Below are 27,273 nucleotides of genomic sequence, written 5' to 3' on the forward strand. Positions count from 1 at the left end.
CTCAGAAAGCTGACGTATCTGCCAAAGAGAACAAGCAAATGCTCCGCACTTGTCCACGTGGACTGTGGACTCGTCTGGAAGGATGAGCCCCCATCTACCACGGACAACAGACTGCTGCAATCAGAAGATGAGCGCCCGAAGCCTCTTGTCATCGCGGACGACAGAGGGACGGACACCATCCACCACTTACCGTTCTTGGAGACAAACTGGGAGGTGACTCCTGCCTCAAATGTGGCAAAAACAGGGCTGTGGTCACTTGTCATGATGTCGCTGGTGCTGCCTGCAGGGGAGGGAAGGAATTTCTGAGCAGGGAAGGAGAATTCCTTTCTGGTCAAACCAAGGAGGTCAAACCCATGGTAGAAATCAACTTGTACTTATGGAAGCCTCCAGAAATTTCATGATTTTATACCTGTTAGTCCACTGGCCTTCCACAACCACGCTCAAAAGTCTCAGTGGAAGTGGGTGACACTCTCTCCTCCGTGGCAAAAATGTGCCTGTGCTAGTTTTTCCTCGAGACACACGAGTTTTTAAATAGATCGTGGAGCGTTCAGACTTTTCTGGTCTCAGCACTTTGTTGCACCGATGAGCTCACGGCCCAGTGTGGGATGGGGATTCAGGTCACCGAGCTCATCGGCAACTCACTTGGTGCCTTCCCCCATCCCACAATGCCTCGTAGGATTGGGAGACAGTGGAACGTGCAGCGTAGACAGAGCATAGACAACTCTTTTAAGCAACATGGCGCTTGGAGGGAATGCAGTGAGGCATGTTTGGAGGGCGTAAGGGAAAGAACACAGCTCTAGAAATACCGAGTTCTAAGTGCTTATAATAGAGCCACGTGGAGCTGTCCAGCTGGGTACTCAAGGCTGGAGATTTATCTTTAGGTTTGGAGTCACGATGTGAGGTGGAAGCAGAAGCCACGAGGATGTTTGGGCTCCGCAGGGGAGGCGTGCAGGAGGCCCAAGCTACACCGGCCAGTAATGGGCAAAGAGAAATAGCACAGGAGACCAAGAAGGCAGGAAGGCGATTTACATCCTTTCCTATAAAGTGTTTATAAATCAGCAAGACAAAGGGAAACACCTCACCCTTCAACCAACCAAAGGACACGGGCAGAAAATTCCGAAAGAAATATGGATGGCTACCAAACATGGAAAATCATGCTCACTTGCTAACAACCATCAGAAAGACAGTTGAAACAACGAGACAGAATGAAAGAAGAGAACAAGGAGGAAGGCGGGGGTACTGGTCTGGGGAAGGAAGAAGGGATGGAGGAGAGGGGCCAGGAGAGGGGGAGGACACCCCTTCTCTAAGACAGAAGGGAAAAGGTAGGAAGGGCGCCAGCCTAAGTCACATTTGGATGTAGACAGGAAGAAGTCAGGGAGGGTCCAGTGCTGTGTGAAGCAGGGAGGCGGGGGAATCAGGACGAGCGTGGGGTGTTCTAGCGACAAGTTAGAGGGTAGACCAGCATTTCTAATATTTACATACGTATCAAGCAGAACAACACTAGCAGTATGATGCCTGTGCCCCGAAAACTGGGAGGGCGATGGTTACCTGGGTGGCCTCTCTGTAACCACATACTGTATGCCCCCCTCCCACAGTGAGTCTGGGCTTGGCTTTGTGGCTTCTTTTGGCCAGCGGGACATTAGGAAATGTGAGACAAGCAGAGACTCGAAAAGTTCTTCCACATCTGGGACCCCTGGGACCAGGAAGAAGCCTGGACTAGCCTGTTGGGTGATGAACACAGCCGAGTTACCACCATCGCCCCTGTTGACAGCTAGCTAACCGGCCAACCAACCCCCAGTTTGGGTGGGCTCCTGGCCTGAGTGCGCCCGCCCAACACCAAAGAGAGCAGAGATGAACAGTCCCAAGTCCAGCCCAGAGAACTGTAAGCTGTCAAGTTTTAGGGTAGTTTGTTACGCAGCAGATTAACTGATACATCTTATTTATGTTAATCACCATAAGACTCAAGCTCCCAGCTGACCCCCATTTCCTGAGCTCTGGACATTCATTCCCTTCTCTTTCCTAATTTCTTGCTCACCCCCAAATCATTAAACTCTTCCTCCGCACCCTCCGGCATTCAGTGAAATATCATTAGCAAAATTCCCTACGTCTTCAACTTTCCCATCACATTCTATACCTGGTCCTTCCTCGGAAAATACCACAGCGTCTCAACTAAGGGCTGTTTGTCTGCTTTGTCCCCCATATGTGGGTCCAGAAAGTGGGAAGGTGTGTCCCCTTTGCTCCTCAATGCCACTTCCAGACCAATCTCCCTCCGTTTTCCTAAAAATCTCCACTATGGAGTTTTTTGGACACCAAGCTTAAAGAGCTTCAAAGAGCAGTAATGCTACAAGCCAGCACTTTCTCCTGAATCGCCGCAGAGACCTGCTGAATAAGGCAGATGGTGGCATCTTCCTAGAGACAAGGATTGGCAGGACTCATGGAGTTGCAGGATGTGGAAAAGAGGCACCACTGAGAAATGGGATGATTGCCAATGGGTGGGATAGGAGTCTTCATTGGTCTTGAGCGCGGAATAATTCTTTGGCTGTGGCTATGGGGGTGGGATGCTTTTCTGCACACCTAAAGGTGTGAAGTTTGTCTAGTGAAGTCATTTCTGGGAGACAGAGCTCAGGTGCTAGGGGACTGTGGAGTGCATTCCTTCCCAGGGTAGTCGCTTTGCTCCCCTCTGGGCATCAGGAGGCATGGACCAAAAAAAAAAAAAAAAAAAAAGGAATGGAAATCAATTCAACCTGTTGGGACCGGACTTAAACATGGGTGTTTGCTGGTCCCCAGAGAGAGGATGGGAGCCACAAAGGTGGCCACTGGGCAGCAGCAAGAACCTCCCTTTGGTGGGTAGGGTAGGGGTGAGGTCATGAACAGTCCACCAGGGGTCTCAGGCCAGTGACTTGGGATGGGAACAAGGATGGCCCTCCTTTGGATGTCACTGCCTGAAAATCTGCAATGTTTCAAAAATAATATCATAATGGTCAGTGAGTAAAGTGTTCAAGGTAGTTCTGCTCTGAATTTTTTTAATTTAATTTGTATTTATTCTGAGAGAGAACGTGAGTGGGAGAGGGGCAGAGAGAGAGAGAGAGGGAGACACAGAAGCCGAAGCAGTCTCCAAGCTCTGAGCTGTCAGCACAAAGCCTGGCATGGGGCTCGAATTCACGAAACTGTGAGATCATGACCTGAGCCGAAACCAAGAGTCAGACGCTTAACTGACGGAGACACCCAGGCGCCCCTGCTCTGAATTTCTAAGTACACAGTGCAGAAGAGTTCCAAATAATGGGAATTAAGAGGTAGTTTTTAAGAATGAGCACTCAAGCAATTAAGAATTCCTTCAGTATATCTTAAGCTTGTAGAGTCAATAATTATTGAATTGTTTTGCTAACTTTTTCATATTTATTTTAATATTGCATATTATAACTTTCTCATCAATTTAACTAAATTTATCTTTAAATCTCCATAAATACATACGCATATACCCATGGTATATGTTAGGTTGAACCATATGAATTTCCAATAGTTGACTATTTCTGACCTACAAAAATACCACTTTCATGTGGTTCAAACCTAACGCGTTTTCAGAACAAGTCTGGATTTCTTTAAAAAAAATATTTTTTTTTAACGTTTATTTATTTTTGAGACAGAGAGACAGAGCATGAATGGGGGAGGGCCAGAGAGAGGGAGACACAGAATCTGAAACAGGCTCCAGGCTCTGAGCTGTCAGCACAGAGCCCGACGCGGGGCTCGAACTCACGGACCGTGAGATCATGACCTGAGCCGAAGTCGGCCGCTTAACCGACTGAGCCACCCAGGTGTCCCAAGTCTGGATTTCTTTTAAGAGGGGCTCCTTAATTCTGGTGTTTCCCAAATCAGAAGACACTTGTCATGCTGCAGCCTGAGACACGAGAGGATACGTCAGCTCCTTCGGGTCACCTGACCAGGGCTGCAGGGACTTCTCCCATTTCAGAGAGAGACGGACTGCAGCCCGTTAGTTTCAGGGAGCCGAAGCTCCCAGCTTGTCACTCACCGTAGGACTGACAGACCACATGCACCAGCGGGTAAGACTTCCAGAGGACTCGGTCACACCAGGAAGGCAGGTTGTATTTCATCTGTAAATCACAGTCACGAGTTTTGTGAGATGCCTGCTAGTTTATTTAATAGGTAAGTCAGTAAAAGAAAAGATTAACATGTGGCCTCTGTAATCCTTGAACTCATGTGCTGTTGGAGCTTTATAGATTTTCCCCATAGGTGGCCTTCAAGCCTTTTCATTTGCCTTAAGTCCTGAGTCCACTGCTGCCCCCGCACTGTCAGACGCCTTGGATTCCTGCTTTGGAAGATCGACTCACTTGGCCATGTGCTCATACCTATCCTCCGCATTATTTCAGAATTTTCTGTTTTTATCTTCTCCTTTTTTTCTGACTCAGATGAACCCCACACATGGGTACTTTCAACCCATGTTGAAAGTCTCGGCTTATCTTCTCCAGCTCCTTACTTTAATAACACACTCCAGCCACCCCTCCCATTCACACAGCCATCCACCTATCTACTGATCCAGGCAGCCAAGCATCTACTTATCCATCCATCCATCCATCCATCCATCCATCCATCCATCCATCCATCCTTTCACACAGCCATCCACCTCTCTACTTATCCCGTCAGTCAGCCACCTACTTATTCACCCAACTACCTGCCCATCCACCCACCTACCTACTCATTCACATATCCAGCCACCCATCTGCATATCCATGTAACCATCCAATCAGTCAAACAAAATGTATTAAGACAAGCCCTCTCCCAGGCTACACTGGCAAGCGAGATGCTCACTGGGTGTGATAGACAAGGCACATTGGCAATATCCTTTATCCCTTTAAGTTCTAGCCCTTTCTGCTCTGCCTATATTTTTTTTAAATTTTTTTTATGTTTATTTATTATTGAGAGACAGACACAGAGCGTGAGCAGGGGAGGGTTAGAGAGAGGTGGGAGACACAGAATCCGAAGCAGGCTCCAGGCTCTGAGCTGTCAGCACAGAGCCCCACGCGGGGCTCGAACCCACAAACCGCGAGATCATGACCTGAGCCGAGGTCGGTCGCCCAACCGACTGAGCCACCCAGGCGCCCCTCTGCTCTGCCTATAAATGTAAAGGTACTCATCATAAAAGAGCCTACCCCTGCCATCTCTTTCAATTACTTTCCTCTTTTTATCAACTTTCTTTCAAGAGGGTTCTATTCTCATTGCCTCTACTTTTGGACCACCCATTTAGTTTTTTAAACTTGAGGTACAACTTACACACGGTAAAGGGTACTAACCTCAAGTATACAGCTTGAGGAATTTTTATATTTGTACACACCCATTTAACCACAACCCAGATCAAGATCTAGAAAATCTCCATCATCTCAAAAGGTTCCCTCATGTGCCTCTGTGTCCATACCACCACCTTGTAGAGGTGAACGTTATGGTGACTAATGCCTCTGATTAATTTTGCTTAAGTTTGAACTTATAAATGGATTCACTCGTATGTATCATTTGATGTCTGGCTTCTTTCACCTATATTGTTGTCTGTAGAAGTTTATTTGCTGCACTGCTGTGGTTGTATTCCATTGTATGTATATACTGCATTTACCTACTCTACTATTGACAGAAATAGGGCTGTTCCCAGTTTTTGGACATTGTGAACAAAGCTGCAATAAACATTCCTGTATCTTCCTCTTGACAAACAAATGTACTACTCCAAAGTGGGAATTACCAGATCACAGGGTAGATTAGTTTCCTAGATGCTGCCACACTGTTCCTCTTAGCATTGCAGTCCTCAGCACTGGCTGCCTCAAGAATGACTAGCGGAACTTTACAAAGATACAGAAGGCGGGGCCTGCCCCAGGGCTCTTGCATCAGAGCCTCTGGGGATGAGGCCCAGAGAGCTGCATTTCTGGAAAGCGTCACCAGAGTCCTCTGCACCCACTTGGTGAAAAGCGACCCTCATCCTCCTGAAGTCTGGATTTCACCTCCAAGACTCTGCAAACTCTTTTTCAAGTCCAGTAAACCTTCTGGGCCACAAAGCCAGCTCCTCGGGCATGGTTCACGTGCAGGGCACATGCTCTCCCAGACTCACACTCCACACTGGCCACCACCGATCCTTGACAGTCTCTCACCCCCGGCTTCTGTGGTGCTGAGATGCCTGGCTGGTCCTCTGGCCACCTACGCGAGCACTCATGTCCCATCTCCTTCCTTGTGTCTGCTTCCTCCTCTCGCCTTCGCACATGGATGGCCCCCAAACCTGCCCATGGCTATTCTCTTTGCATCCTTCACTTACTCCCCGACAACTCACCCACCCCCACGGCTGTGCCCATGTTCTCTGCGGGCACAACTCCCCAATCTATGACCCAGTCCTTGTGTCTCCAGCGTCATCTACTATTCTCAACTGTCTTCTAGAGGTTTCCTCTGAGATCGTCGGCTAATATCACACACTAAATCTGAAGACAAGCTCTATTTACCCCTCCGAGCCTGCTCTGCCTTCTGATTTTCATTTCTATCAATGGCAATCAGATCTGCCAACACGTCCTTTCTTTCCTCTTGCTTTTCATGGTCTGTTCCCGATTCTGACTCAGGCCCCGGTTGCTCAGCTGGAAGGACCATACGGCCTCCTCGCTGGTTTCCTGTATCCTCATCCTCTACACAGAGGCAGACCGGCCTGTGCTGTAGATCGCTGCCATGCTGCCAGCCCCCGGCAGAACTTTCAGTGGCTTCCTGATGCCCGTCAAACAGATTAAAGCCTTAACTTGGCATCTAGGACCTCCCTCACCCCAGCTACACCCCCGTCTCTTTCTCCACATGCTCGAGTCAACCTGGACACAGCCTCACTGCCCCCCCACGTCCCCACGGACCTGCCCTGACAGTGCTAGGGGGCTGCAGGTGCACAGCAGGTGTCTTGCCCTGGGGGTCTCGGCCTCATTCCTGGTAGCGGACTTGGATCTCCTCTCGTCCTCCGTCTAGTTTCCTCCATTGGCTCCTACTTTGTTTTGGCATCACCCTCCCCCTTGAAGTTCTCCTCTTGCCCCGAGCCCTCTGGCAACATTCTGAACTGCTCTCCATTTCCTTAGGTCTCCAGTAACCCCAGAAACTGGGAAACACGCCATTCCGCACCTGTAACCCCTCAGGGCCTGGCCAGGGCGCTGGCTTCCCTCGGTCAGGACCCAGAAGGTGATGGGTGCCAGAATTTCCCGTCTCCCTATCTGTCCCAGCAATTCTTTCAGATGGAAATGATAAGCCTCATCCCTTGTCCTGTCCACTTTGGAAATCCAAGCCGTCCCTCAGGCACCACCCCTGGGCCCTTTTGAGAAGCCTCTCCTGATCTTTCCTTGCCCGGTAGGTCATGTCCTTCCCTGACTGCTCCTCTGTGCATTCGGCAACATCATGTTCTATCTCTGGTTAGTCGCTGTGTGTTGTCTCATCATCTTTGATCTCCTACCACCTAGGAGAGTGCCTTGCCCATCACAGGTCATCAGTAAGTATCTGTTGAGCAAGAACGAATGGAGGTTTTATTGCATCTTCCGTGAAACACCGTTCCTTGGAACACGAGGGGCCTCATAACATAATTGGCCATGACCAATTGAGTTTGGCACACAAATTTCACTGTGGAGAACCACAATGCTCACAAACCTGTAAAGGCTCTGATAAGTCCTGCGGCAAAGAAGCTTGTTTACTGATGATTCACTTGGCAGATGAGCAAATAGATTTGATCACAGAACTTTAGAAAGAGCTTCAGGACTCAGTTATAGAAATACTTTAAACCCTCTCAGAATCTTAGACTATCTGGACAGAAGGTAAATCCTCAGTGTCACGAGTCCGGTTCCCCGTCATGGGCAAGTGTGGCTGCCCAGCCTCTCCTTAGAAGAGGTTTTTGCTCAGTGATGCCAATCAACACGTGATCGCTAATTTTCCGTTTTTTCCTGTTGCCTAGTGGACGAGGATGCTCAACGGTTTCCTGCTCGTCTTTGTGGGAACGGACACAAGAGGGGAGAGATGTGCAAGGGGGTGGTGATGGAGGGTCAGGGTGACGTCTGTGAAGAGAACTCACTCACCCCTGTGGCTTTCTGCTTAGTGTAGGCATATTTGTCCCGAGTCAGTCTTTCAAAACGGTAGGTGGGCGCGAATGTGATTTCTTCCTCCTCTGAAATCAAACAAAACCTTGGTTTCTGCTGTGATCCCTGTTTCACATCTGGCCACACTGCCTTCCTCTCCAGGCATAGTCCTTCCCCGCACCCCACCCCACCCCCAACCCCGGGAGGATATTCCGGGAAAAGGGGAGACGGCGATGGCTGGAGAGGGCCCAGGAACAGAGCGCCGCAGCTCTTACCAAAGTGCAGGAAGACTTTCTGCTCCTTCCTCTCCATCAGCAGCTGGTCGTGGGACAGGAGGTCTGCGTACTGCTGCTGCTTGATCTTCTGGACAATGGTTTCTGCCTCCTGGAGCAAGGACACAGCCAGGCCACTGGTGAGACGCCCCCCGTCCCAAACAGGATGAGGCCCATCACCACTCACCTGCCTGGAGCCGCGGACTCTGCACCAGACCCTGGTCCTGCGGCAGCCCGCTTGGCTTTCCTTAGCACTCAACTGTTTTTTGCTTTTTTAAAACGTTTATTTATTTTGAGAGAGAGAGAGAGAGAGAGAGAGAGAGAGATAGCGAGCGCGTGTGCACGCAAGAGCACAAGTGGGGGAGGGGCAGACAGAGAGGGAGACAGAGGGGGAGACAGAGAGGGAGAGAGAATCCCAAGCAGACTCCGTGCTATCAGCACAGAGCCTGATGTGGGGCTCAAGCTCACGAACCGCGAGATCGTGATCTGAGTTGAAATCAAGAGTCAGACACTTAACCGACTGAGCCACCCAGGTGCCCCTGGCACTCAACTGTTTTATAAGGAAAACTCTACAAAAGTAGTTAACTGTCAACCTGATAATGCAAGCTTTGGCCGTTCCAAATTTGTAGAGGGACATTTTACTTTTTCACACGGACTTTTAGTATTCTTTTTGTTAACACTTCATTAGCAGGTAGGTATGTTTCCCTTGCTGTCTATGGGAACCGAGGCAGCTTGTTGTGAGGCCGTGGAAGGAGTTGAAACCCCAGCCCCTGAATCTGTGGGCATCAGGACTCCCTGATCCGGGCCTGGACTCCCAAGAGTCAGCGCGGCATCAGTGGGATGGAATCCAGCCGTCCTTTCTCCCCAGACTGTTACCTCTGCTCTGGTGAATGCCCTTGGCAGACCTCCCGGTGAGGAAATCTGTGGGGTTCCTGCCTAGTCCTCTCCCATCTGCCACGAGGGAGGGAGTGGTGGGGACGTAAGGGGCATAAACAGACCCTCAGTTCCTCCTCAGTCTCTGCCGAGCCGCTGGGGCAGCAAGAGGGAGAGGCGAGATGCTTGGGGAAACACGGGGGAAGAGGAGTGAGAAGGTCTGGGCTCAATCCCAACTCCCACTGGTCAGAAACTGACTCCAGGCTATTTCTTAGCCTGTTGGTGCCCCAGGGTTCTTGCCTCTCAGCTTCTGCCCTCACAGGATGTGGTATGAAGGTTCTCCATCCCTGGCAGGGACGTTCAAGCTGTAACCAAGGTCTCTGGGCACACTGCACAGCTCTGCGCCCAGGCCTGCACCCCCCACCTTCCCAGAGAACACTCTGCTCTGCCTGAGCGAGCGAGGCATGTCTGTGTTAGGTGGCCCTTCTGACCACTGCTCAGTGGACCGTGCCTGGACATCCAACGTAAGTAACTTCTTCCTTAGCTGGCCAGTGACCAACATCTAGGCAGAAAATTGTGCTGGTCTCCTCAGACCTTAACGGTTCCTGGAGATCTGGGCCGAGCCACTGGAGGACCAGAACGGCTGGGGCAGTTGTGTGGGAACTAAGTGCGAGCAGAGGTAAAGTGTAAAGAAAGGCAGGGGTTCGAAGACAGAACAGCAGAACAGTGTTGAGTCCCAGAAGGGGAGTAGTTGCCTTGGCCCAGCTCAGTCTGTGCCTCCATGGCCCCATGCCCTCAGCTAACTCAAGGGAGCCTCTGTCCCATGAAGCCCCAGCCCCAGCCGGGCAGCTCCTTCCCCAGGCGGATGGCCCTTTCCCCAGGTGAACCACTCCTTCCCCAGATGGGCAGCTCCTTCCCAGGCGGGTGGCCCCTCCCCCAGGTGGACAGTTCTTTCCCCAGGTGGGCAGCTCCTTACCCAGGTGGGAAGGTCCACACGGTAGTTCAGATCACCAAGCCAGAAGAGGTGCGTAAACCGGTGAGTGATGTTAAAAGGACTCAGTTTTTTGTCTCCCAGAGCCAGAAACCGGAGAATGTTCATATAGTTTTGGTTTCGCCTATTTAAGTGAACAAGCAGCCATGTAGCATGAGACCGTTGGTCCCTTATGTCACCACTGTAGCAGGAAATCAGAGGGAGCTTGGGGGGACGGAGCTTTAACTCTCCGGCCCCTGCTGCAGTGAACCACAGCCAAGATGCAAAGGGCCTTTCAGGCAGAAATGGGAACACATGGCAGGGGGCCTCCCGGAGCATCCATTTAGCAGGGAACTGGAATCATGATTATTCTAAATAGCTGTCTTTGTGCCTGGGCCAAATGAGCCACAGGGGCTTTGATCTGTAAGGATGCCCGGATGAGGTTTTTCCCTTTAGAAATGGAGCGGGATTTAGGCATCTATCAGATGAATGACATAAGGAAATGTGTGTTCCATCCTCCCGACAAAAATCACCCACACGAGAGGTCACTCCTGTGCCACAGTTACGGGAAAAGCCGAGGGCTGAACAGTAGTTCTGGTGTTTAGGGATGTGAGGTCTGCCTGGACCGCCCGGGAAAGGAGCTCCATTACCTGAGTTTCTTTTCGCTTCCAGAAGTCAAATGGCTGTTAACAAAGCCCAAGGAGGTTCCGTTGAACATAAATGACACCCCCACGGCTCCCTTGTTCCCTAAAGGGAGGGGAGAGGGAAGAAGTCAGTCACAAAGGCAAGTTTACCAAGTGGCGGGAAATCAAGGTGAAGCAATGTTCTTAATAAAGAGGGAGAGGGGCGCCTGGGTGGCTCAGTCGGTTAAGCATCCGACGTCGGCTCAGGTCACGATCTCACGGTCTGTGAGTTCGAGCCCCGCGTTGGGCTCTGTGCTGGTGGTGCAGACCCTGCTTGGGATTCTGTCTCTCCTCCTCTCTGCTTCTCGCCCACTTGTTCTCTCTCTCTTTCCCTCTCTCAAATAAATAAAACTTAAAAAAGAATTAAAAAAAAGAAAAATATAAAATAATTACTAATTTTCATATTGACTATCTATGGAAATGGTAATATATATATTTTTAAGTTTATTTATTTATTTTGAGAGAGACAGCCACGTTGGGGAGGGGCAGAGAAACAGGGAGAGAGAGAATCCCAAGCAGGCTCCATGCTGCCAATGCAGAACCCGATATGGGGCTCGAACCCATGAAGTCCAGAGATCACGACCTGAGCCGAAACTGAGAGTCGGACACATAACCGACTGAGCCACCCAGGTGCCCAGAAATGGTAATATTTTGAGTGAATGAGGTTTGATAAAATGCTAACTAAAACCGACTTCACCCGTTTCCTTTTACTTTCTTGAATGTGGCTCCTAGCAAATTCATAACAACCTACACAGCTCACCTTCTGACTGGGCTGGACAGCGCTGGCTGGAGCCCAAGTTGAAGAACCTCAGAGATCCTGCGCCCTGCCTCCTCTGGACCGGGGTCTGCCCTGGCCACGATGGGTGCCCCAGCTCCCCTGCCCCCCAGGGAGCCTCTCTTTCCAGCTTTCTCCCCATCCTGCAATGTGGCCTGGGCTTAAATCCCTGCTCATCACTTTCCTGCCATTGTGCTAGGGACAGGTTAAGAAATGTCACTGTAGCCTCCAGCATCTTGTGAATGGGTCCAACGACAGTCCTTGTCCCCACAGGGCATTTATCTTAAATGGGATAATACTCATAAAGCAGTTAGCTCTTGGCCACGAACATGTACGTTCTCAAAAAGGCCTTAGTTCTTCTAAGGTGACGTCCACCAGCATTAGCCAACCAGCATTCCCCGAGCTCTGCCCCATGTTAACCATGGCTGGGAGCCATTTGAGGGGAGCAGTAGAGAGAGTAGAGGCCAGCCCCAGGGTTGGGGGAGGAAGGGAGGAGCTGGTGCATAGGAACGCCTTGGCCTCCAAGCTACCCGCTGATGGCCACGAAACTCGGACTCTGCCCAGACCTCATACCTCCCTCTCTGGCCTTGCCCCCCGACATCCACTAGAGCTGCGGCCCAGGGGCCTCAGGGCCTTTGCTTCACTTTTCCTGCTGTGTGAACACTACCCATACTGATCCTTCCTTACCCCCGGGACTTGAGTCCTTCTCAGAGAGACCCCTGGACCCACCCCCATCTCAAGTAGAACTGGGGCCTCACTGCCCTGTGCACCTTGCCCTGTGCACGCTTACTCCTAGAAACCATCTTACTGTCTATCCATGCAAGCAGGCTGCTATCTGTGTGGTCACTTGCCCAGCGCATAGCACCGCACTGGGGGACACGGTGTCAGCTCTGTAGTGATGAATGAGAGCTGGGGCAGCAGCCGGAGGCGAGGTCTGGCTGAGGTGTGGTTTTATCTTGTAGCAGGGGGTCCGAGCACCTTACATGCTGTTGGGAAGGGGCCGGGGAAGGGAGACGGGCAGCCCAGGCAGGATGCAGCAAGGAAAGACAGGTTCCTGGGCAGCAGAAGGGCGTGGGCTTTGACAGGGCAGCTACGGAGACAGGAAGGAAGGGGGCAAGTGGGTGTGGACACGGGCAGCTTGCGGTTTGTCAGCAGAAAAGCCGAGAGAGCTCTCAACATCCTGTTGTCTCTGGGACTCTGTCCTGTCCCTGACTCCAACCACCAGAAACCACTAGCCTTGCCCTCAACTCCACCCACGGCCCGCGTGGGTGCACCTGCCCACACACACTCACCGACAGACTCACACGTGCACTTGTGAACAGACCTGCGTGAGCACTCACACACACAGACTCACACGGGCTCGGACTCGAACACGCAGACTTGCACGCACACTCAAGCACAGACTTACACATATAGACCCGCATGTACACTCACACACACGTACTCAGACTTGCACAGGTAGACTCGTACACATAGACACACACAGACTCACACCGTTACACCCACAAGTACTCACATACACACCCACACGAAGGCTCACACTCACAAACACACTCCTGAAGTCCCCGGCTCTTAATTCAATTCTCTGAGGTGCCCTGATGGGTCCCCACAGGCTCACCGCTAAAACCAGCATTTCCACATCCAACCTGAGTCCTTCTAGAACTACACCAGGGGTTGACAACATAAAGCCCGTGGGCAGGGGTGCCTGGATGGCTCAGTCGGTTAAGCGTCCGACTTCGGCTCAGGTCATGATCTCACAGCTTGTGGGCTGGAGCCCCACATCAGGCTCTGTGCTGACAGCTCAGAGCCTGGAGCCTGCTTCACATTCTGTGTCTCCCCCTCTCTCTCTGCCCCTCCCCCACTCACACTCTCTCTGTCTCTCAAAAAAAAAAAAAAAAGTAGTAATAAGAGGGGCACCTGGGTGGCTCAGTCGGTTAAGCGTCCGTCTTCAGCTCAAGTCATGATGTCACGGTTTGTGGACTGGAGTCCTGCGTTGGGCTCTGTACTGACCACTCAGAGCCTGGCACCTGCTTCGGATTCTGTGTCTCCCTCTCTCTGCCCCTCCCCCGCTCGTGCTCTGTCTCTCTCTGTCTCTCAAAAATGAAAATCGTCAAAAAAAATTTCAAAAAAATGTAGGAATAAAAAATTTGTTTAAAAGCCTGTGAGCCAAATTGAGCCCCGACCTGTGTCTGTAGGCAAAGCTTTCTGGAACACAGCTACTCCCATTCAAGTTCGTGCTACCCACAGTTTCTTTTGTGTCGCGGCTACAGGGGTAAGGAGCAGCACGGACCCATAGAGCCTAAAACATCTGCCATCTGGCCCTTTACAGCAAGTCCATCAAGCCCTGTCCTAGGTCCTGGACTCTCAAGGTGGGGGTCTGTGGGGCCAGCAGCGTGACACCACTTGGGAGCTGGCTGGAAACTCAGAATGTCAGGCTCCGCCTGAGACCTGCTAAGTCAGAGCCTGCATTTTGGCCAGATCCCCAGCAGCTCTGGGGTAGACCCCAGATGGGCTTAGGCTGGAGGAACCAACCATTCCGGCTGCCCGGGACCGAGGGGATCCCAGGAAGTGAGGCTCAGTTTTCCACCCAGGGATGTCTCCGTTGGTGGGGACAGGATGGGCACACGAGTGGAGCCGGGGACACGCAGCGGGGGAGCGTGGCCCCTCCCTGCTCACCCAGCGTGTTGGCGATGCCCGTCTTCACGTTGTCGGTGCAGATGTGACTGATGCGGTTCTCATGCTCCGGCTTGGCCAGCACCACGATTCGGATATTCCAGAGGGTGTGGATGGCAACCTGGAGGGGAGCACAACATGGTGACCCTTGGCCCGGGCATGGTGCTTGACCACCCGGCAAGGGATTCCCACCCAGCCCTCACCCCCGAGGTGCAGGGAACCTGTCTAGGACCCCCAAGCTTCACGAAGCCTCCTAATGATGCCTTGCAGGTGCAACATAGATGAAGAACCAGGACTGGTAAGATTTCAGTGAAGCAAGAGTGACCTACAAGCAGGGGCAGGGAAGAAGGGACGTGCTAGTGATTTGCAGCAACGCCCACGGACCCCAGTTTCAGAACAGGTGCCCCTCTCTGGCCCTGGAAGGTAGCGGTGGTGGTGGAGAACGACCAAGGAACATTCAGGCATCTTTGGAAATTGAGAGAGGAGACAGGCTGAGCCGACCCTTGCCTCTGAGATGCTCCTGGCCAGCCTCGCAAAGCCCACTGCCCCTGAGTCCCACCCAGCGCCCTGGCCAGGTGCTCACTGTTTTAAAAGTCATGCTGGTGATTTCTTGCAGGGAGTGTCTGAGTATCTCCAGCCACTCCTTCTCTCCCAGGGGGTCCTCCTGGGTGCCGATCACGTAGATGTCATGGGGGATGTAATCGGCAGAATCATCCCGAGTCTTTCCCTGCCCCTTGGAGAGAAACCAGGACGTGATCTTCTTGGGAGGGGGGGCGTTACCTTCAACAGCAAAACCCAACACCAAGTGAGTCAAAGGCACATCAGGAGAATTCAAAACACAGGTGGGGGAAGTATGCAGGGCAGGAAGTTCACACAGTCACTGAAAACCATTTGGGTCACCCAACAAAGTACTGTAGATAGAGAATGAGGTACTAATTGTTCCCAGGATGTCAGGTAGGGTCAGAGTGCAGTAACGTTTCTTTATAAAGATAACATGAACTTTTAAAGATGAGAACTAGTACCTGAAGATGCCATATGGTGCCTTGAACGAGTGGCACAAGATGTCAAACACCGTCCTAGTCTTTGGGGCTAACTTAGTGACTGAGACAGTCCTTGAGCAATGTACATTCCATTGGCAATGACAGCCCAGCAGGCTGGCAGGTTTGGAATGGGGGCTTTTAGCCCAGGGCTGGGAGACAACAGGGACTTCCTTACAAAACAGAGACATCTTGGCTGAAAACTAAGAGCCAAAGAAACAGGAAGAGTGTGGAGACCTCCTCCATTTTCATTTCAAAAAATGAGTCAAAGCAACTCAATAAAGAAATGATGAAAGACATTTCTCCTCGAAACCCCCTTCAAGATTGAGTAAACTTTTCCCCCAAGGAGATAACCCTCTTGGCTCACAAGTGCCAAGAACCGACGTAACCTGACTGCTGTCATTCTGCTCTCTGCTATGGTTCGTGGTGGGACTGTAGACCCCGGGGACGGTGGTCTCTGCTTGGGGAAAGCCTCCCACCTACCCAGCCAGCCAGCCAGCTCCTTCCACACTGTCTTCTGTGTGAAGGGCACTCCCTCCAGTTGGGAACAGGATGGGCTTAACCACGTCCAGCCAAACCTAAGACCTCCATGCTCACAGAGGAAACACAAGAGGGACAGCGTACCCGCATGCACGAACCCGAGTGGAGAGCTGATAGAATCAGGCAGCCAGCAAGAAATACTAGAGAGGACAGAAGAGGACAAAGGTCCCCAGGCATGGGCCAGAGTTCTACTTCAGGGCTACTCTGGCCCTGGAAAAAAATCTGGGCATGAAGGCCTGGTGGCTTGTGGAATCAGGGTCAGCGGCTCTCCTGACTTCCCTGTTGGAAGACTAGCCCACTCTCCACTCAGCCGACAGTCCAGGACTGGCAAATTACGTTCTCGTTTCCAGATCACTTCCTGTCCCTCCATGAAGGGCTGCCACTCACCCTACTCCTCCCAGAGGACACTGCTAGGTGACTACTAGCCGTGTCAGATGGCGGAGGCTGACTCCGCTCTGGACAGTGCGGGGAGGAGAGACACCCAATTAAATTAAAATATCAGACAAACAACAGATAACTTTTAGAGGAAGTCTGTCCCAGGCAATATCTGTTCAACTAAAATTCAAAATTGACTAGACATCCTGTACCTACTTAGTTTTTCTCTAGCTGAAAACTTACACTAAATAATTGGTATGACTTATATTTAGTGTGATATATTTAGTATATAAATATGTATTAGTATTTAAGTATATAGTACATGGTTAGTAAATATATATATATGTGTGTGTATATATGTGTATATATATATATATATATTTGGTGCATATTTAGTACTTATTTCTAGCTGAATACTTACACTAAGTAATTAGTATACATTTAGTGTGATATATTTAGTGTATATATATTAATATATAAGTATACAGTACATGGTTATAACTATATATTTGGTGTATATTTAGTACTTATTTCTAGCTGAATACTTCCACTACCTGGTACAACCTATATTCAGTATAATATATATTAACATATAATATGTATCCATATATAAATACATATAGTATATATTTACCATAATATATATTTAGTATGTATTTATTTCTACCTAGATACCAATACTAAAAAACTGTGCCGTTCATATGAAATTCAAATGCAATTGGGCGTCAGAGCTCTCTCTTCCGCTCTCAGTAAATCTGACAAGGGAGTTCTCTCTCCCAGGCCCGAGGCCCCCTGGCGAGCTGCCTAAGGCTGGCAGGTGCCCAAGAGCCCCATCACCCATATAGGCAGTTTCCCTAACACTTTCCAGCTTAGACGTGCCAGGTAACCCAGCCCAGCTGCTCTTGGGGCATGAGAATCCCAGAGCTCATTTCTCTCATCCATTGTCTAGGGAAAAGTCCACAATTCCCTAGAAAGGAGGCTGCGTAGATGGGCTGGGGAGTGGGGGCGGGAGGAGGACAGGTGTCCCCCACCCGTCTGCAGATGCCCGAGGCAGCAAGGCAGAGCCCAGAGGGAGGGGCTGGGAGGGAGCGGGTGGGGGTGGGGGGCATGTGGACCCACCCATGTTCCAGGTGCCGATGAAGATGGTGATCATGTCCGGCTCCGCCTGCTCCGAGTGCTTATTCTTCATCTGCTGGAGAAGCTGACAGAAGCCTTCTCTCTTCTAAGGATGGAAGGGCAGACAGACTCAGAAAGGCCTCCACCTCCCTGCACATTACACTTTCAAAGGGCTTGGTCAGCTTCAAGAAAACTGAGAGGGGCGCAAATCAGTACGGACTTGCGGGAGAGCAATCTGGAAATGTGGGTCCAAAGTCTCAAGGAAGTGGCTTCTGACCGCCCTTCCTCGGCAAGGGCCTGACTCTAAGAACCACCAGGAACTGTGCAAAGACCCAACTGTGTCACGGGGACCGTAGCGCGCACTTCAACACAGAAAAAATTAGAAACGACCTCGGTGTCCAATCCTAGGAAGCAAATTAATAATCGTATTATGAGTCATCCACATGCCAGATAGAATACCGTAGGGTTTACAAGCTTTGGTGCAGAAATACTTTCTCAACAAGCATAGATGTCCAAACTATATTGTTAGGTGGGAAAAGTCAGTTGACGAAACCGTATGAATAGCACTGTTGCATTTTTATAAAAACACAAACAAAAACCATCCAGAAAGACAGAGTCCAAAGTCTACTAGTAGCACAGGTGTGTTTTCATTTTAAATGTTTTGCTTATTTGTTATTTTTCCACCAATGAGAATAGATTACTTATTTATTTGCTTGTTTTCCAGTTTATTTCTTTATTTAGGGAGACAGAGAGAGAATCAGCCGGAGAAGGGGCAGAGAGAGGGGCACAGAGGATCCTGAGCGGGTTCTGTGCTGACAGCAGAAACAACAGACAGCAGAGCCCCAACGTGGGGCTCGAACTCACAAACCACAAGATCGTGAGTTGAGCCAAAGTCAGATGCTTAACCGACTGAGCCATCCAGGCACCCCGAGAATAGACTACGTATTTAATGAATGAAAATTTAGATCAAGGAAGCTAACAAGAAAAGAACAGATGAAAGCTGTCAGAGTCTCCTTCATAGTCTTCACTGAGTTGTCCCGGGTACCTGGGTATACAGCAGGGGACAAAGCAGCGCAGCTCTCTCAGAGCGTGCCGTCAAGGGCAGGCTGAAAAAGCACACACACACATATTTCAGGTTGTACCATATGAAATTACCAATATGTGCCTGTTTCACACCTACAGAGATGGCAATTTCATTCGATTCAACCTAATAATTGCAAATCCCAGGTAATCACTTCTGAAGAAACCAGCTCACAAGGACGTTGTGAGGACTGTCATTATGGAATCCTGTCTTCAGTTACGTATGAATGGCTCCAAATTTGGTGCCTCAGTTTACTGCTGTGTCTCAATCCTGAGCTTGCAGCAACGGGCAGAATTGGTTTTGGGATCTATGTCCCCGTACGCAGAATGACGCCCAGCCACGCGTTCTTTCTCTCCACCTCCCCCCCGCCCCTTCGCTGTCATGCCTCTGAGTTCTTCCCACTCTCTCAGCCAGCTCTGGGCACCTTCGGGCCTCCCACTGGCCTCCCACCAGCCCACCCCTGCCACTTCATCCATGGGGCACGTGAAAGAAGCCAGGTCCTGGCACTTGGTAAGCTAAGCTGGGAGCCCTTGTCCCTCAGTCTTCCCGTGGTGCTAACACACAGTCAGCCAACAATCTGATGTGATTAGAGCGCTTTGCGCCCTGCCTCACATGAGCCATATAGTAACGGATGAACAGTAAGGCCGACGTGGAGGGTTTCAGTCCCTGGCTGCCATGTCGTAGCAGAGGGATCAGATCATAGAGAAGCCGGACTCTGGCTACACAGAGGCCCCCCGCAATGCCCAAAGACCCTGAGGATTTCCATCAGCCGGCACCACCTCCTGTTCCAGGAGCCAGTCCTGGTGGGACGTCTCACTCCTGCAGAATGGGGCAAAATGCAGACACGGAAGGAGTGCTGGCTGGTATTTGGAGTTAAATCTGAGGTGCCCCAGAGGGCTTCTGAGTCCAGCTCAGAGAAGAGAAAAGGTCTCCCAGTGGGGCTCAGGGTGGGATAAGGCACAAGTGATCAAGGACGCGCCCCCTCGGGGGCAAGCTGTTCAAATCCCAGCAGACCTGGGACGTGTCCCAATCTCCCCGGGACTGGTTTTCTCAGGTGGGAAGGGGGCTGTGAGAACCAAGTGAGCTAATGGTGCACATTTCCAGGCACAAGCAAGCCTCAAAAGACAACATGTCCCTCACTCCCCTCCTGACCCATCTAAGTAGTTTGTCATCACTCACTTTGGAATCAGCAAAAACATATTCCTTCCGCAAGGTCTTCTCCTTCTCAGTTTCCACCAAAATCACCAACTTGTTCAGAAACTTCTGAGACTTGATGAGCTGCAGGACTTAAGAGAAATGAAAGTTAATTTATTCACTCATCTACTTATCACACAATATGTAGAGTCTACACTATATTCTGCCACCTGATCAACAATCCTGACCTCCCATCCCCAGGTGAGCACCAAATTTATGCCCAATCTCCTAGATCCCTTTGCTCCTGGCTGTTTTTCTGGACAAGGGCTCATGCTTGAGAAGGGTGGTGCTTTGTACAAGCAAGAGGCAGCCTGGCCACAGCAGAGACAGTGTGAACTGTCACCTTTTCATGTTCCTCCTTTGCTTTCTCTCCTCCTACCTCCATTCCTTCCTTCTTTTGCTTTGCTTTTAGTTTGTGTCTCAACTAAAATTGTTTACTTCTATCAACAACCAAGACTCAAATCGTTTTACAAGATTTTTTACAAACATTAGTATCCCCCCAACCCCACCTCCCTCCAATGTCCTCCTACCGACAGGCAGCCACGTTCAACTCCCTTAATGGATTCTTTGGGAATTTTACTGTCTCTAAATAACATGCTTATATTACTTCTTGGTGTTTGTTTTAGATATTTCCTATTACATATCGACTTCCCACTACAGAAGATGAAGGTTTAGATCTCTTTCAACCTGTCTCCCTTCTCACACTCCTCTCCCCCTACTAATGCGTAATTTCAGTCCCCTCCTCATCTTCCAGTAATTTTGGCCAAGTAAGTACTCAGTGTATTATTAGGACTATGGAAGGGCTATTGACAGATAAACCTCCACTGCTTTCCTTTTCCTACACAACTTTGTTTTTCCTGGAGTTAATAATTGCCATGTTTTTTTTTTTTCCACTGGTCCTAACCCTCCTAGTATGTAACTCTCTTTTTCCTGTAATTAAACACTTTCAACAGGTTTGCCATCCTGGGAAAGCCTCTCCCAGAGCCTCTGGGCCCTCTCTTCTCTGGGCTGGGGACCTCTAAGCCTCATGCATAGAACTTCCCTCTCCATCATTCAGGAATTCATTCACTTGTCTCTCTTGTCTCTCTTGTACTGGATCCCATTTCTCAGCTATCACGTCTTCCTCTTTCTTGCATTATGCCCAAGTTTTGGTAGAGCAACATCTCTAAAAGTTTTCCAAGAAAAGGGAATGGGTAATAACTTTTGGAGGCCTGGCATGCCTGAAAACCCTACCTTCACACTTCAGAATAATTTTCCTCAGGACTCTCCCTTTGGAGAACTTGCTGTCATGTCTAGTTTTGGGCACTGCTGCTGAGAAACTCCAAGTCATTTGGATATACCTGTCTGCAGAAGAGTTAACCTGGGAGGCCTGACCACCATCCTTGGAAAGATGCTTGCAAGGTGGTGGTTGAAGGGCATCTGGGAACATGGTTTTGGGAAGGGTCCCAGCATCTCCTGACTGATAAGAGCAGCTCACTATCCCCAAACTGTTTCTAAAACAGTATGGTTTACGCTGAACATCCGCTTTCCTCCTGGAAGTCTAGAATTTGGGTATGTGCCAGGCAGAGAGGGTGCCTATGTGACCAGTCGCCAGTAAAAATCCTGAGTGCTGACTTTCTAATGAGCTTCTCTGGTAGACGACATTTCACATGTATAGTCACAACTCACTGGGGGAGTAATTAAGCGTGCCCTTTGTGACTTGTATTGGGAGAGGACTCCTGGAAGCCTGTGCTCGGTTTCCCCATGGAATTCTTCCCATGTGCCCTTTCCTTTTGCTGATTTTGCTTTGAATCCTTTCACTGTAATAAATCACAGCTGTATGACTTTATGCTGAGTCCTGGAAGTTCTCCTAGTGAGACCCTGAACCCAGAGATAGACTTGAGGGGAGCCCTGACACAGTCTGTAATCTATCTTTTACCTTGAAGATTTTAGGATCTTTTCTTTGACACGAATGTTAAGAATTTCCAATGCCGTGTGCGCCTTAAGGTGGAACAAATTTCCTCTGCTATGCTGGGCACTTTGTGGGCCATTTTCAATTTGGAAACTGGTGTTCAGCTCTGAGAATTTTTCTCATTGTTTCCATTTTCTCTTCCTGACTTATTTTGGTGTTGGACATCTTGGACTGGTCTAATTTTAAATAAGCTCTTCTCTTCTATTTTCCCCTGACTTTGTTCTTTTGTTCTACTTCTGGGAGCCTTCCTCAACTTTATCATTTTACCCTTCCATTCTGTTTTTATTTTTAAAACTTTCTGCTGTAATGTTTTAATTTCCGCTTCCTTATCGTCTTCCCCTCTCTTCCTTCCTCCTTCTACTTTGTTCTCTGGACGTTCCTTTTAAAATAGCACTCTGTTCTTGTTTCATGGTCCAATTTCTTTCACACTTCATAATTTGCTGTCTCCAAGTTTTTGGTCTTTTTGCTTATTTTTGCCTTGAGTCTCACTGCCCATCCCAGGCTTCCCTTCAATGTCTGGTGATTCTTGGCTGTGTCTTCCAACAGTGACAGAGTCACACTGGGCTTCTGTACTGGGTGGTCTCATGGGCTGACTCATGGGGAAACCTCTTGATTTTTGCCCCTGGGCTGGTCATGTGCTCCAGAGAAGAATCTTTCAACCTCCTGCCCACAGCGTGTAGACCTGGCTGGCAGCATCCGGGCCAGGCAGGGATGAAGGCTGTGGGATCAACATTCAGAAGTAACTGCTATTTAGTCCTGTGTTTCCAGTGGGTTCCTCGGCCCTTACCAGGCCTGGTGTCCCCCCAGCCTTTACCTTCTCTGGAGAACTAACATCCAGTCTTCTAATGAGTGAGGGGACCTGGAGGGGAGGCTGTGAGGAATGGAGAAAGATCTGGTGGGTCTAACTCTTTTAAAAGAGATTTTCTTCCAATCCTGATGTTTATAATCTCACCTTCACCCCCACTTCTAGGGGCCCCTCACAGTATCAATTCCTGTACCCATTGTGGGTTCTGTGGTATGAGTCAGGTGTCTCAGTTTTTCCTACTACATGCTTAAAATTGAGTTTTGGTTCCTATAAGTTGGTTATCATTATCCATCTGTTTTTCAGCACTTAGAATTTTGTTGCCATCATTTTCTCACCTGGTCTCTTTGTCCCCGCGAGTTTTGCTTTTAGGAGGGAACTGACAAATGTGTATGTTCAACGGCCATCTTGATAGAAATCCCACCCAAGGGAAATTGTGGATGTCCTGTATGCTCAGAAATCCCATCAGCCTTGGGGCGCCTAGGTGGCTCAGTCGGTTAAGCGTCTGACTTCAGCTCAGGTCACGATCTTGCGGTCCGTGGGTTCGAGCCCCGCGTCGGGCTCTGGGCTGATGGCTCAGAGCCTAGAGCCTGCTTCCGATTCTGTGTCTCCCTCTCTCTCTGCCCGTCCCCCGTTCATGCTCTGTCTCTCTCTGTCTCAAAAATAAACATTAAAAAAAAAAAAAAGAAATCCCATCAGCCTTGTCAGCACCGTAAATATCCCATGGTGTGACTCCGACTGCTACCAAGTGGGATACCCTCAGACTCTTCCTAATCCGCTACTATGAGGCCATGTCTCCTTCCTTCCAAACTCCTGGTTTTCCTTGACATCCATATGCAGGATTGTGTGGCTGTTTCCAAGATGGGACATCTTGCTCGATCAGGATTAGTACTCTACCAGGCCTGGTATGTGGCCCACTTATCCCCACACCTAGTTAAATAAAACCAGAAGCTCTTTGTGGTTCTCTTCTTTGCCCCTCTACATCCACCCATGAGCAGGTGTGAGCAGTTCTACCTTCAAAACATTCCCAACGTCCAACTTTCAACATGTCAAGCCACCACCATGGCAACTGTCTGGTGACTGTCAAGGCCTCCTAATTGGTCTGTCTCCCTGTCTCCCACAATCTACTTTTAGCACAGCAGCCAGAGTTCATCTTAAATGGGATCACACTACTCCCTTGCTTCCAATCTCCTAACAGCGGCTCACTGCCCTTAGAACATACCCCGGCTCACCAAGCCCAGGATAGGTGCCCAATCTCTGCACCATCTGTGCTCCAGCCACTCCAGCCTTCGCACACGCCAAGCTTGCTCCCATCTTGGAAACTCTGCTCAAGGGCCGCTGTCCATGGTGTTTGCACGGCCAGCATCTTCTTGACACTCAGGTGGCAGCTCAAATGGCACCCCTCCATCATTGTCCTATCGTCCTACTTACATTCCCAGCCTAGAGCTTATCACTCCCTGACGCCTTACTGGCTTATATATTTGTGTACTTGGTAATTTTCTCCTCGACCCTTACTTGCATGGAACCTCCCTAAGAACGAGGACCCCCACCCCCACCCCCGCCCTGGCTTATTCACCTTTGCAACCCCAGCACCTGACACATAATACACCTAATAACTGCTCAGTGAGTGAATACATTATGGTTTCCTCATACAGCAACTGGCTTTTCCTATGCACAGAGGAGCTCAATGCCAAAGCTACCCATGAACATGGTGACTGGAGCAGGGCAAGGAAGCTCCAACACCTGCAAGTCGAAGATTTCCTTCAAATGATCAGCACTTTACAGAACCATGATTGGAAACTGTGCCAGGACTGGCTGAAGACATGCCTTATCCCACCAGCGCTCACAATGACCCTACAGGAATTCGTTTCATGGCTATGGACACGGAGTGTGAGTGGTGAAGCCACTATTCAAGGTCAAGCCACTATCAAGCTGTGGAGCAAGGATGCAGACACAGTATGTGAATCCCGTCTACCCAGAGCTCCTCACTGCTGAAGCACCCGCCTCCGGTGCCAGTTATAGACAAGTCCCTAAACACGCGGCCCCATGGACTGTGTTACCGCAATGGTCTTGAACTCATTTGTTCATTCACTCACTCAGGGATCCACTCAGTATGTATTTATCAATCACTTACTCTGTGGAAGTGTGGCTGTAAACTCTGGGGATTTAGCAGTAAACAAAAAAGCCCCACTTCCTGGCCTCTGTGGAGACCACATTTTTCTGGTGGGCGGGCGTGGGGGGTGGGAATTTATGAGCAACATTGCAAGCGCCTCAGTCAATTGGCAATCCCTGACTATGCACCTGCTGGGTACCTGGTCCTGTGCAGGATTTCAGAGGGTGTAAGATAGGGACTTGGCCCACTTAGGGGAGGGAACTTGTGAACAAGTAATTGTGTCCTGATGTGACAGATGCCGTAACAGAGGGTGAGCTGGGCTCCACGGACTGAGAGGACAGGGACCAGGTAGGTGCAGCCCGCAGGCAGTCTGGGCCGGCGGGCTCTGGGCATCCATGCTTCTCCTTCAAAGGCTCATTAACCTCCACCGTAACAGTGCATTTTCGACACAAGCTGGGTTCTCCCAGGGCCGCTCTTCTCCAGCTTGGCTCTTTCACCCATCCCTGATCTGACGGCAACTCTCACACCGCCCATAATCCCACAAAGGGGTATATTCAGCCCTCTAGGAGGTCAACCCATCCATCAGTGCTCTCCGTTCCACAGAACGTCTCCAACTTTTACTTTGGCATTCAGGGCCCTGTCCACATCTGGGACCCCATGCCCCACTGCTCCTCCCCTTGGGGCCACAAGTAACATGAGATTTCCCTAACACCCTACTCCGACATATGCCACTCAGTCCTAGTGCCCTCTCCTACCTTATGCTTGGTGAACTCCTATTCATCCTTCAAAGCCCTAGACAGAGCCATCTGTAGTATGAAGCCTCCCTATATATCCCACAACAGAGCTAATCAATTGTCCTTCCAGGCTAACCTTGCATCTGACACACATTCTAATACGTGCTCACAAGTCAACTTTCCTTCTAAACTGCTACATCTTTGAGGGAGGACTATACTCGGGACTGGTCCGTGGAAGATACTCCAAGGAAAAACGTCCACTGAATTAAACTGACAAGGGCGAACCGTGCTTCCCAGAACCCTCAAGTCCAGAAACTCGAGATCTTTACAGCAGTCAGGCACTGTGACACCGTCTTCCCTCACCTCAGGCTTCATTTTCTTAAGCTGGGTCCACCCCTTTCAGCTGTAACTCATTCTCTGTGACAGGTGAGAGGGAAGGAAGCATGCTCTAAAGTACGGCTCTATGGATCACTTTCAACACAGCCCAATCCTATTCAAACCCTCATACGCCCCACGTCTCTGGCCCTGCCTCAACACCGTGACCTCCACCCTGCATGACCATGACAGCCCGTGTCTGTGTCTGTGTCACGACACCCCCGTGTCTAGGGACTTTCTTTTCCTGGTCTTTCCTCACTGCTGCATCCTGCCCTCTCCATCTTCTGCCTTACCTTGGAAGGATGATTAGAACAGCCACGGTGTTTTCACGAGCACCTACTATGTACTATAAGTTGATCTCTTTAAGACTTGTGGCAGCCCCACAGGATGTGTATCCTTATGACAAGAGCACACGGAGAGAGGCACTAGACCGAGGTCACGAGCGGCCAAGCTGGGATCCAAGGCTGGGCTTCTACCGTCTCCCCTGTACCATCTACGCTCTTCCCCTCCCTGCACCCCACTTCCTGCATGGGGCTGGTCCCCAGACTCCCACCCCACCTGCTGCCCTGAGAGCATCCCTTGGACCTTGGTGCCACAGCCCAGATAGGAGCAAGAGGTTGCAGGCCGGAGTAGGCCCACGTGGGGTTGACCTCTCTCCCCCGGCCTCTGCCTGGGCACTTTGCCATGGGGCCGGTGCTGCTGCTGGGCACAAAGGAGGTGCTCTCAAATGCCTCAGCTCATCTACTCCGCATGACAAACCTAGGAGAAATCCATTATTGTTATTACTATTACTATTATTCTCATTTCACAGATGAGGAAAATGAGGCACAGAGGCCATAAGTAACCAGGCCAACATGGTATCGCTAGCAAGTGGCAGGGCCTTGATCTACCCTCACTCCTCTCTGTCCCCTTGTGCCCAGCAGTCTGGCACCAAGCCAGCACTGAACATAGAATCTCCCTTCCTGCCAGTCTGCAGGCCCAGCTGTAGGGGACTCTGGGGGATGTTGCTGTAGGGCTTGGCTGTCGAGCCAAATATCTGCCATCTGAAGAGACAGCTCAGGTGAGTGTTCTTGACGGGTAAGTCTAGAGATCCATGTGAAACATGCCATGAGATGCTGCGCCTGCCATCTCCGCTGATGCTCACTCAGGCCCAGAGCAGTTGGGCGAAGCGTCCAGGGTCACACAGCTGCTGAGTGGCAGAGCTGGGATATGAATTTAGGCAGTTTAGTTCCAGGACCCACATGCTTGAGCACATGCTAAACTGGGTCTCAGTCTATGCTACGCTAAAAGACGCTGACTGGTCCGGCAACCCTTCCATGTGCAGGGCTCTGTACGGGGACCGTGCCGTGGCCTTTTGCAACAGCCTGGCTCCTAGTGGGGAAGTGCACGTTCACAAAGAAGTGCCCCCCGTCCCCCGCCCGGCGCCGAGCATGTAAGTTCCCTTCCCCAGGCTTTGGTGGAAGGCAGTGGAACAGACGGAGGGCCTCGTGAAGGAGGCACATGCGAGGTGGGCCTCGGAGCTGGGCGGGGGACCCACAGGCAGGGTGAGGGGTGGTGAGCATCCTGGCACAGGGGTGGGCGTGCCTGGTGGGACTTCCTCTCTGGCGGTCCGCTACTGACCGGCCAGGGGTAAC

At 50.4% G+C, this 27,273-nt stretch overlaps 1 protein-coding gene across 2 annotated transcripts in view; it reads right to left on the minus strand.

Moving 5' to 3' along the window:
* INPP5D (inositol polyphosphate-5-phosphatase D) overlaps nt 1-27,273 on the minus strand; it is a 121,294-nt gene that overhangs the window by 19,624 nt on the left and 74,397 nt on the right. For both annotated transcript variants that reach the window (XM_078450771.2, XM_078450772.2), the window contains exons 10-19: nt 19,650-19,756; nt 17,393-17,495; nt 14,905-15,101; nt 14,325-14,442; nt 10,841-10,937; nt 10,197-10,335; nt 8,351-8,459; nt 8,076-8,164; nt 4,028-4,109; nt 191-280 (exon numbers count right to left, since the gene is read on the minus strand). In XM_078450771.2, the coding sequence (XP_078306897.1) occupies nt 191-280; nt 4,028-4,109; nt 8,076-8,164; nt 8,351-8,459; nt 10,197-10,335; nt 10,841-10,937; nt 14,325-14,442; nt 14,905-15,101; nt 17,393-17,495; nt 19,650-19,756 (1,131 nt within the window). The remainder of the gene's footprint in view (nt 1-190; nt 281-4,027; nt 4,110-8,075; nt 8,165-8,350; nt 8,460-10,196; nt 10,336-10,840; nt 10,938-14,324; nt 14,443-14,904; nt 15,102-17,392; nt 17,496-19,649; nt 19,757-27,273) is intronic.

This window comes from Panthera onca, chromosome C1 (assembly GCF_046562875.1).
Source record: "Panthera onca isolate mPanOnc1 chromosome C1, mPanOnc1 haplotype 2, whole genome shotgun sequence".
NCBI lineage: Eukaryota > Metazoa > Chordata > Mammalia > Carnivora > Felidae > Panthera > Panthera onca.